At 38.9% G+C, this 10790-nt stretch overlaps 1 protein-coding gene across 1 annotated transcript; it reads left to right on the top strand.

The window, feature by feature from the left end:
- The first annotated feature begins 228 nt into the window (after positions 1–228).
- Positions 229–1629, top strand: Chrm2 (cholinergic receptor muscarinic 2). Its single transcript, XM_035452026.1, has one exon. It carries the CDS (start codon positions 229–231, stop codon positions 1627–1629), a length of 1401 nt encoding a protein of 466 aa, XP_035307917.1.
- The last annotated feature ends 9161 nt before the right edge of the window (positions 1630–10790 follow it).

Genomic DNA, 10790 nt, shown 5'->3' with positions numbered 1-10790 from the left:
TTGCCAACCATTAAGAAAATTTTCAACCTTTCATCTAAAGTGCTTGCCTTTTGGGTGGGTCAGACAGGGTACAGTAAATTTTCAGGATGCAGAAGAATGGTTGGGAAATTTTTCAAAAGAAAGGAATCTGATGTGTTCTGAAGTGATGTTTGTATTACATTTGTTAATTTCATTCTATTTCCCTGCAGGTTTAAATGTTTATTTGGACACGTGGCTACTGAACACAAAATGAATAACTCAACAAACTCATCTAATAATGGCTTGGCTATTAGCAGTCCTTACAAGACATTTGAAGTGGTATTTATTGTCCTTGTGGCTGGATCCCTCAGTCTGGTGACCATCATTGGCAACATCCTGGTCATGGTTTCTATTAAAGTCAACCGTCACCTTCAGACAGTCAACAATTACTTCTTGTTCAGCCTTGCCTGTGCTGACCTCATCATAGGTGTTTTCTCCATGAACTTGTATACCCTCTACACTGTGATTGGTTACTGGCCTTTGGGACCTGTAGTATGTGACCTGTGGCTAGCCTTGGACTATGTGGTCAGCAATGCCTCTGTTATGAATTTGCTCATCATCAGCTTTGACAGGTACTTCTGTGTCACAAAACCTCTGACCTACCCAGTTAAGCGGACCACAAAAATGGCAGGCATGATGATTGCAGCTGCCTGGGTCCTTTCCTTCATCCTCTGGGCTCCAGCCATTCTATTCTGGCAGTTCATTGTAGGGGTGAGAACTGTGAAGGAGGGGGAGTGCTACATTCAATTCTTTTCCAACGCTGCTGTCACCTTTGGCACTGCCATTGCAGCCTTCTATCTGCCTGTCATCATCATGACCGTGCTGTACTGGCATATATCCCGGGCAAGTAAGAGTAGGATAAAGAAGGAAAAGAAGGAACCGGTGGCCAACCAAGATCCAGTATCTCCAAGTCTGGTGCAAGGAAGAATCGTAAAGCCAAACAACAACAACATGCCAGGTGGTGACGGTGGCCTGGAACACAACAAAATCCAGAATGGCAAGGCTCCCCGGGATGGTGTGACTGAAAACTGTGTTCAGGGGGAGGAGAAGGAGAGCTCGAATGACTCCACCTCAGTCAGTGCTGTCGCCTCCAATATGAGAGATGATGAAATAACCCAGGATGAAAACACAGTTTCTACTTCCGTGGGCCATTCTAAAGATGACAACTCTAAGCAAACATGCATCAAAATTGTCACCAAGACCCAAAAAGGTGACTCAAGCACCCCAACGAATACCACGGTAGAACTAGTTGGGTCATCAGGTCAAAACGGGGATGAAAAGCAGAACATTGTAGCACGCAAGATTGTGAAAATGACCAAACAGCCTGCCAAAAAGAAGCCTCCTCCATCCCGGGAAAAGAAGGTAACCAGGACAATCTTGGCTATTCTGTTGGCTTTCATCATCACCTGGGCACCATACAATGTCATGGTGCTCATCAATACCTTCTGTGCACCCTGCATCCCCAATACAGTGTGGACAATCGGCTACTGGCTCTGTTACATCAATAGCACCATCAACCCTGCCTGCTATGCCCTTTGTAATGCCACCTTCAAGAAGACATTCAAACATCTCCTTATGTGTCACTATAAGAACATAGGCGCCACAAGGTAAAAGACCTTTATAAAAACAGAAAAGTGGTCAAGTGGAGCTTGGGAAGAAGAACAGAGACAATACAGCTGTCTGTTTAAAGTGATCTGCCATTGTACTTTACATCCTGACTACCAACGTGCAGTTAAGGAACTCTAGCATAACATTCTCACCCTGCCCACGCTCCAGTTTGAAAAATAAATAAGTGAGCTCGTACCTTATAAATGCTGTCAGTATAGGAGTCAATGAAAGAGACAGGATGAAATTGTGGATGTAAGTAGCAATCTATGCTGTCTCCTACTCTCTTGAAGAAGGGCTTTGAATCTGCAACTTCATGTTGTCTGCACAAGAAGAGTAACCTTGCTTGTTGTTTCTTTCTGTTGACCCATCTGTCTATACAAGGGAGAAATGCCACATCATCCACTAACACAGAGGCCCAGCCATAAAGAAGCGAACACTATACTGAGTGATAATGAAGAAAGAAAATCAAATAGGATGCAGAGAGGATCTGCCAAGTATTGAGCATATTCAAGGCTATGCTGTGCTCTCTGAAGGATTTCAGTGTAATCATGGGTTATTTCGTCTCTCTTCTCCTTCCCCAACACGAAAAGCAAGAAAACAAAAACCATCCAACTAGGTCATACTATTTTTTCTACTATTTTTGTAGTTTCTGGATTTATATAGTGTACAGATAATACCTGTAGGACTTCTCCTAAATCTGGCCAGAGTCAACTATAAAAATGGGCACTTGGCCTCTCTGCACTGTGTCCTTGTATTTTTGAGGGTGTACCAACCTGTGAGGATTTCATTCACTTGGGATCCTTTGTATGGAATATTTTCAGCCATCTGATTTTCTTCAAAACTCACCTATTTTAACAGATTAGTCTGCCTAAGACATAAATACACTTGGGAAAGCAAATGTCATTTAAAATTAAATTTTAATCACTTTATAAAAATGGTTACTCAAATTGGGGAAAATTCACTGAGGCCAAATGAAGTTTGAGATGAAAAGACAGAGGGTCAGAAGGGCATCTGTTTGAACCCAAACCTGCCTGACCCACGCATCTGGCCATGTTCAAGTGTACAACATGAATTCCTGACTTTGTCAGCAGGAAAGCAATGCTGCTTTGCTCATTTGGAATCTTAAACAAGATTAGTTTATTGTGTCAACCCCAAGAGGAAAAGACCTTATATTCCATGTCTGTTAGCAGATGGTTTTCAAATTATACTCAAATGAGGTTTTCTATAACCACACTAAGACACAGGGGTGGGGAAAAGGGCCATGCAAAAATATTTACTGATATTACCTGTTCCACGTTCTTCAAATTGTCTTCAAATCTCTGTAAGATTATATTACTTCAAAATTCTCTAATCAGGAGAGTTATATTAATCTTTGTGACATAAATATAGAGGATAACCAAACAGAGGCAAAATATGTCCACAGAATCTGATGAGAGATTGCATGTGGTTTTTGTCATGCCATTATTTTTAAGTCTATTCTGACCACAGATAGCTATCACAGAAATGATTACTAAAGGATAATATTAAACAGACTATGTTTCTGTAGGAAATCCAGCCTTGATACACTAAATAAACACAGAATTATATCAATCCAAATTTCACTAGTTATTTTTGTCTTCATATATTTTCTCCCATTATATGTTATGGCCTTCCAATCAGATTTTCTAAGTGTAGGCCTAATGGATAGAAATTAAAGTTATAAATTCTTTTTTCCAAACTTTAGCTTTTTACGAATGAGCTTTGATTCCATTGTTGTCCATCCCAGGAAGGTTACATGGCAAATTGATCAGCATAAAGTCCTAACACTTATTAGAGTTATTCTGTCTGGCTGTACGTCAGCAGTGTCTCACCAAGTGGGAGACAAGGGATATGACAACAGCAACAAACACTATTGTAAATTAATAATAAGCAAATTGCTAATGATGTATGTATTTATCCTTTAGGAACATACCTTCTTGTTTGAGTAATTTCAGCTGTTTTTACCTCAAAATCTCCTATGTGTAAAATATAACATTGGTTCAAGCACATTAATTTAGTCTATAATCAGTTGATGTAGTTCCTTAAGTTCAGAATTACTAAAATGTAAATTTTGAATTTTAAGACCGCATTTATTTTTATGTTGTTTATTCAACTAGGTGAGTGGAGAGAACTTCATTCCAATGGGCTTCTTGGTTTCCTGTAAGAAAAATGATGTATTGTCTGACTTTCACTTTTAATGTGTTATATACTATTGTGATACAGACATGGCTTCCATTGGAACCATCACTTTGGAGGCCAGGATTCAGTATTTATCTCTGTTTGCTTCAAGCCCAACCCACCACGAGCCAATCTTCGTCTTGCTCTGTGTCTCTGTTGTATCCATCCCTTGATTCATTCTGTGCCTGATAATTTGCCACAGCTGCCACAACTTTATTAAAAGACAAACTGTCGTGTTCAAGAAAAGAATGGAGATAGACAACCATACCATGGAAATGTTCCCTACCAGAATCAGAAATTATAAGGACATTGACATGATTGGAGCGAGACTGTCTTCAAAGATCTGTTTCCACTGATGCTGGCTTTGCTTGTTTTCATGACTCTAAAGCAGAGGCAATTTTTACCCTATGGTCATTTAGTGATGCGCAGAGCCATTTTGATTGTCACAATTGGGAACAGGCATTTGTATGTAATGAGAAGGGACTTTGAATGCTGCTGCACAGGTTACAATGCACAAGATAGGCTTCCCCACCCCTTCCCAGAGAAAATGATTTGGCTCAAAATGGCAATGGTACCAGGACTGAGAAAGACTGGTTTCTATTAAGGGATTTCTGGAACTTTGCTTCTTAATCCATCATTTAAAAAAATAATTAATTCAAATGAACTACTTGTTAGAATAAAGCAAAATGCATTCATGAGCTATCAGGAACACTCCCCCACTAACTGTGGGATTTGAAAAATCACAGATAAAAGCACAGGCCACACCTACATTTTAAGACCAGCAGCTCTCACACACCTGGAACACTGTGGCATCTTAATGTCTGGCTATAACATCACAGACGTTAGTTGAGAGGCTGCAGTATTGTCCATGAACATAGCTGCTTCTAGTCTGATCAGTTTCTACTGGAAACATCTTTTTTTTTTTCAGACCAGTGAAGAGTCTTTTAAAGAAACAATATGACTCATCTTCACTTTCACTGGAAATGTCAGTAGCTGTCAGCCTTTATTTCTTTTCTCCCCTAGCAATAATGTAAATATCCCAGAGTGGTATTATAAAAGAGATGATTAAGAATATGAAAAGTGCCAGTTCATGTCTTGAGAAAAGAACTGATTGCCTCTTGGTCAATTCATCATTCCCTTAATGACAGATCCCGGTTAAGACAAGGTCACCAATATAGCAATCTACAAAGAAAAAGACAAACCATCTGGCTTGATGTATGGAGTCTAGAATTCCACGTCCTTCTGCTGTTTGCCCAATCACTGCTCTTTGATCCTGAAGAGATGGCATGAGGGGAGACTGGATTTCAAAATGATAGCAACTGTTCTTCAGCAATGCCGTCAACTTTTATTTTCTCCTATTTAGTTCATCAACAGTTGCTCCCCTCCTCAATTTGATAAGATCTCTGTTAACAACCATAACACTGGTATTGCAAATAGATTAGGAAGGCACCCAAAGCTGGACCAACTTGTGCAACATGTATTTTCAGCATGTACATACAATGCCATGCCTCTCCAATAGGCTTCTCTTAAAAGGGTGCACGCTGTAGCATGAACTCTGTGTATATTTAATATATCTTCCAGTAATATGCTGTATGCTTCATATATATTATATATTCTATAAATAAAATAAAATGTATAATAGAAATACATATTTCTGTATGCAAATAAATATATTATACACAAAATTGTAATGGGCGCTCTGGCATATATGTTGTTTCGTAGAAGGAGAGTAGATTTCATGTGCTTCATTTTCAAAGAGAATCATATTTTGCATCAAAGGAAGAAGAGATTTAAGAGCAGCCACACTCCTATCCACATTAATATTCAACTGATTTATCATTGAGTGTCTGGCACTGATTTGAGAGATCTCTTGGAGGAATACATTAATAAATCTTTCTGGTACAGCCCATGTGACAGGCACAATTTCTCTCCCTGTGCCTGACAAGCCTGCGATGAGAACCTTCCTTCCCAGCTGCTCTGGGCCCCACAGCTGTGTTGATCTCCTGTCTGATTGCCTGATGAGGCTGCAACCAACCCATTCTCAAAGAGTTGCACTCTCTTCCAAATTAACTGATTTTAGTGAAATGAAAAATAATCACACTGGGAGAAAAGGATGACCTTCAGAAGGTTTTCTTTTCCCCTGACAAACAAGGTAAAGATGGTCCATGCTGCTTGCTTCAGAATCCACTTGTTCAGCACACGGGTTCAACGGCGCAGCGTCCCCTCTCCAGCATGCCAGAAAGCCTTAATGAACTGCGAAATGGCAGGTTTCCCAAGGAAATTGCAAAATAGATAGTTTGTTTCAAAGTGTCTAAATTTTATCCACAGCAATGCCTTTCATGTCTTCATTCCTATCTATGCTCCTCAGTACATGCTTATGGCCCATAGCTTAAGTTTATTATTATAAGGGGTTACTGGTTGGGCAATCTCAAGAAATACTTACTTTTTAATGTGAAACATATATGTACCACACATTGGGGTTACTATTACAGTATGAGCACCAAGGCATGCACTGGTAGAGACTATTTCAATGCATTTTAGTTTCATTCCCATCTCAGGATTTACTCTGATTTCTATTCACAAGCTCAGTTTTATCCACATGACACATTTACATCACAGGAACCGGTATTCTCAAGTGAAGCCAAAGTCAATTATAGAAAAACCAAAGGGAAAAAATGGTGAGTTTCCATCAGCTTCCTCTTGTTCCAGCGAAATATGCTGGCTTCATATTCGAGAGTTTAAATGCTTTGTGTGTGTGTGTGTGTGTGTGTGTGTGTAAATCAGGTTTTGGATGCTGAAACTGGCTGAAGATTGCAAATACTGACGGGAAAAGATCATTCAGGAAGGATTTTTTTGCCATCCTAGCAGAAATCGAATTATCTCAGACAAAATATGTGGCAAGTGGTGTTGTTTAATTAGTTCCTTATGTCTGATTATTTGCTGCTGTTTGTTTTTTGTTTTTGTCTGGAGATGGTGTCTCCAGTAGTCCAGGCTGGCCATGGACCTGTGATATCCTGCTTCAGACTCCTGAGTCATCACACCCAATTCAGCTGGTTATCATTATAAGCAACACTATAGAATATCTGATCTTTGAACTCCTGAATGCACGCTTAAGAAACTATGGAGAAAGACAAAGTTATGCCTATGTCTTATATCCAGAAACTTACCGAAATTCTCACAGTACTTGAGTCTTTGAAATGAGAATATAATTGAGGTTTTCTTGGAGGATTTAAAAATGAATACTTTTTAACACAGTATTGTAAAGTGGGGACAATTGGGTTCTTCTGCTCAAAACCACAAGGGGTTGCAGAAAAGGTCGCAAACCTGGATAGTGGCTTCCCTGTGGCATAAAGAGTAAAACTTAGGAGGACACACCTTCTAGTTTCTTCTACCCTGTGATTTCTGTTCTCTTCACTGGCCTTGCTTGTGAAGCAGGTGGTGCTTTCCCTTGTGACAGGGTCTCCATTAGCAAAATGCTGTGTCACATCAGCCATCTATGCCCCTCTGACATCACTGGATGGCCATTACTAAATGCAGATGGTTTACCTACTGCCAGGGCTTTCAGAGACTGAGTTGAAGTCTGGAATTTGCGTACCTAATACATTCTTGGGTCATTCTCATGTAGATCACACTTTGCAAACAACTGACTGTGTAGTCTAATAGGAATTTTCATGACTCATTGTGATAAAAGCAAGGTTTCTTCACATTTTAGAGATGATCAGTTGTTAAGATAAATCTTTCTGCCAAAAGCTGCCGAGCCCCACTGCCACATGTGTGCTTTATGCCAGCCGCCTGCCCGAGTTAGGCCCAAATGAATACACAGAAACTTGTATTAGGTTCAATGCTGCTTGGCCATTGACTAGGATTCCTCATCTGTTAGCTCGGTCTTAATTATCATAAATCTATATATTTTATAAGACTTATCTTATCGGACGTCTTATTGGCGTCCCTCCTTGCTGGTGGCTCACATCCCACCGATGGAGGAGGCCAAGTAAAAGGGACCCTTCCTGTTTCTCCTTCGCTTAAATATGAGTCTCCTTGCTATGTCACTTCCTGCCTGGATCACCACTTCTCTACTACATTTCCCAGAATCCTCTTTGACTCCTATTCCCATCTAACTTGCTGTCTCATTGGCCAAACAGTATTTTATTTAACAATCAATAAGATAAACATACACTGTACATTCCCCATCAATCGGCATAAAGGGAAGTTCTTCTCAGATGTAAGTTGGATGCTTGCTGACAGAGGGCTTCTCATATTTTCTCCCTTGGGGTGTTTTGTGGTGATGTTCACCCTAACACCAAAGATTAAAAAGAACTACATTGATAAATGCTTGAAGAACAATTGGGTTTTGTTAAATTTAAACACAATTAAGAAGGACCTTGGATCCTGTGGTAGCACTGTTAAAAACACACAATGTATTTTATATGAACATCTAAGTGGTTTATTTTTGGATGTATTATATATGGGAAACAGGTGACTTTGGAGAATGAGTCATTCCATTGGAATGTTGTTTTGAATTGATGTCATGCAAAGAAAAAAATGCATGAATCCATCAACTTCTCTTTATACATACAAATATATATATATATATATGTATGTGTGTGTATGTGTCTGTTTATGTATATACACACACACACATATATATATGTATACACATATACATATACATATACATATACATATATATATATATATATATATATATAGTCACTGTCTTAGATTTCTATTGCAATGATAAAATTCCATGATCAAAAGCAACTATAGGAGTATAGGAGGAAAGGATTTATTTGGAAAATGGCTTACACACCATCATTTAGGGAGGCCAGGGCAGTGACTCAAGGCAGGAACTTTGAGGCAGGAACTGAAGTAGAGGCTATGCAGGAATGCTTACTGTTCTGCTCGGCTTGCTTTTTCATACCAGGCAGGACCATCTGCCCAGTGGTAGTATTGACCACAGCACACTAAGCCCTCCATTAATCATTCATTAAGAAAATGTTCTATATACTTGTAGATGGAAGCACTTTCTTAGTTGAGGTTTCTCTTCCCAGATCTCTAGCCAGTGTCAAGTTTACAAAAAACTAATCCAAACAATTGGCCTTTTGTGAACTTGACCTGTCAATATTTTGCTATTAAACCATAAAATTTACTTTTTGTTTATTCCCAAAATATTATATTCCCAAAATGCTAATATCACAATATAAAACATACTAAACCTGAAAAGTCTTAGTCTTGAAATAAAAATCACTTTAACAGTTCAATCTCTTTAAAATATCCAGGCACTCTAAACTTCCAAAGTCTCTAAAAGTCTAGAGTCTTTCAATAGTGTGCTCTCATAAAATGTTAAATATATGCTTCCTTACTCTAAGAAAGAAGATCCACGGCAAAGTTACAATCAGATCAAAGGAAAATGGAAATTCAGCAGTGCTCTCAGCATTCCTAAAACTTTCACACACTCACAAAACAGCCCATCAAGTTTTTTCACAGGAAAAATTCCAAACTCCTTCCATAATCCTTCCAGAACCAACATGGCTATACTTTTCACAGCAATATCCCATTCCTTTCCAATTTCTGTTTTAACCAGTTTTCCATTGCTGTGGGGGGAGAAACAAACACCATGACCAAAAGCAACAGTTTGTTTGACTTCTAGCTTATAGCGCTCAATGAAAGAAACAAAGGCAGGAATTCAAGATAGGAACCTGGAAGTAGGAACTGAAGCAGAGAAGCCATGCAAGAATGCTATTTACCAGCTTGGTCCTCCTGGCTTGTGTGTGCCCACAGTGTGCTGGACCCACCCACATCAGTCACTAGTCAAGAGAGCGTCCTATGGACTTGCCTAAAAGTCTAATGAAGGCATTTTCTCAACTGAAGTTCCTCTTCTCAGATAACTCTAGCTAGTGTCAAGCTTATCAAAAAACTAAGCAGGCTAACCACATGTGTAGGCACATAAAACATACATGTACATACCATAACATGAAGATTTCACATGTGTATATTCCCATGAACACACAATTTTCCCTTGTGTCTATTAACAGTTCCCAGAGGAAAACCCTTTCTCTCACTTCTAAAGAATTTTTAATTTTACTATAAGGAGCATTGGACACTAGAGCAGCTGAGTAATATCAAAGGAAAACATCTACTCTATCCTCTTTGCAATGTTACTAATTCACTTAATAATTTTTTTCATAGGTGTTAGGAACACGGGAGTTTCAATCATGTATCTTCTAACAACAACCTTTGAGGGCCTGTAAGTCATCAATTCACTGCATTGCATGGAGTGCCTTGGGTCATGGAGGGAAAGCATGTCCAGATCCAAGATCACTTCCCAATGCATAAAGATTCAGCATTTGTAGATGTGTGTCCTCAAAATGTGTACCATCAACACCAAGAAACTGCACAATATGAAACACTTTGATGCCTCCTCAAATGTCTTGAAGGGAGAGGAGGAAAAGCTGATGATACCTTACAAAACCCTTCCAGAAATTTCCCCGTCGTTTCTGACTCTGTAGTTGTAGATTGTACAGAATTTTGGAGTGTTTTTTACAGTAAATACATAAGCCAGACATAAGACATATACCTGCCATCTTGCTTAGCAAGTAAAGTTACAGACAAACTTTTTTCTTGTGACTTACTGCTTTTGGATGATTAAGAAGGGAGTCATTTAAAGACCAGATATTCGGTGGCTGAATAAAGTCATTTTCTTTCTTTTTTTTTTCTGAACTGTATTTGTTGATTGGTCTAGATATTAGACACATTCTACATAACCTTGTATGTAAGCAAGAAAAAAATCACAATGAATAAAATAAAGAATGAAATGGCAATAAAATTTGGAATTAAACAATGAGGCAGCAAAAGGCCTCAGAATGAAAAGTAGCCTATACCTAAATTCTTTCAAAGGAATGGCATCCACATTTTAACGGAATATCTTTTCTTTGCCTAGTTGATTGTATTTTTTGTTATGTGCACAT

The sequence above is a fragment of the Cricetulus griseus genome (assembly GCF_003668045.3).
Source record: "Cricetulus griseus strain 17A/GY chromosome 1 unlocalized genomic scaffold, alternate assembly CriGri-PICRH-1.0 chr1_0, whole genome shotgun sequence".
NCBI classification, from domain to species: domain Eukaryota; kingdom Metazoa; phylum Chordata; class Mammalia; order Rodentia; family Cricetidae; genus Cricetulus; species Cricetulus griseus.
The sequence above is the reverse complement of the archived record's forward strand: the minus strand, read 5'-3'. Positions and strand labels throughout refer to the sequence as shown.

Bases quoted from the DNA above. Each gene is read 5' to 3' on its own strand.
- Chrm2 (XM_035452026.1), top strand. From the start codon at position 229: ATGAATAACTCAACAAACTCATCTAATAATGGCTTGGCTATTAGCAGT.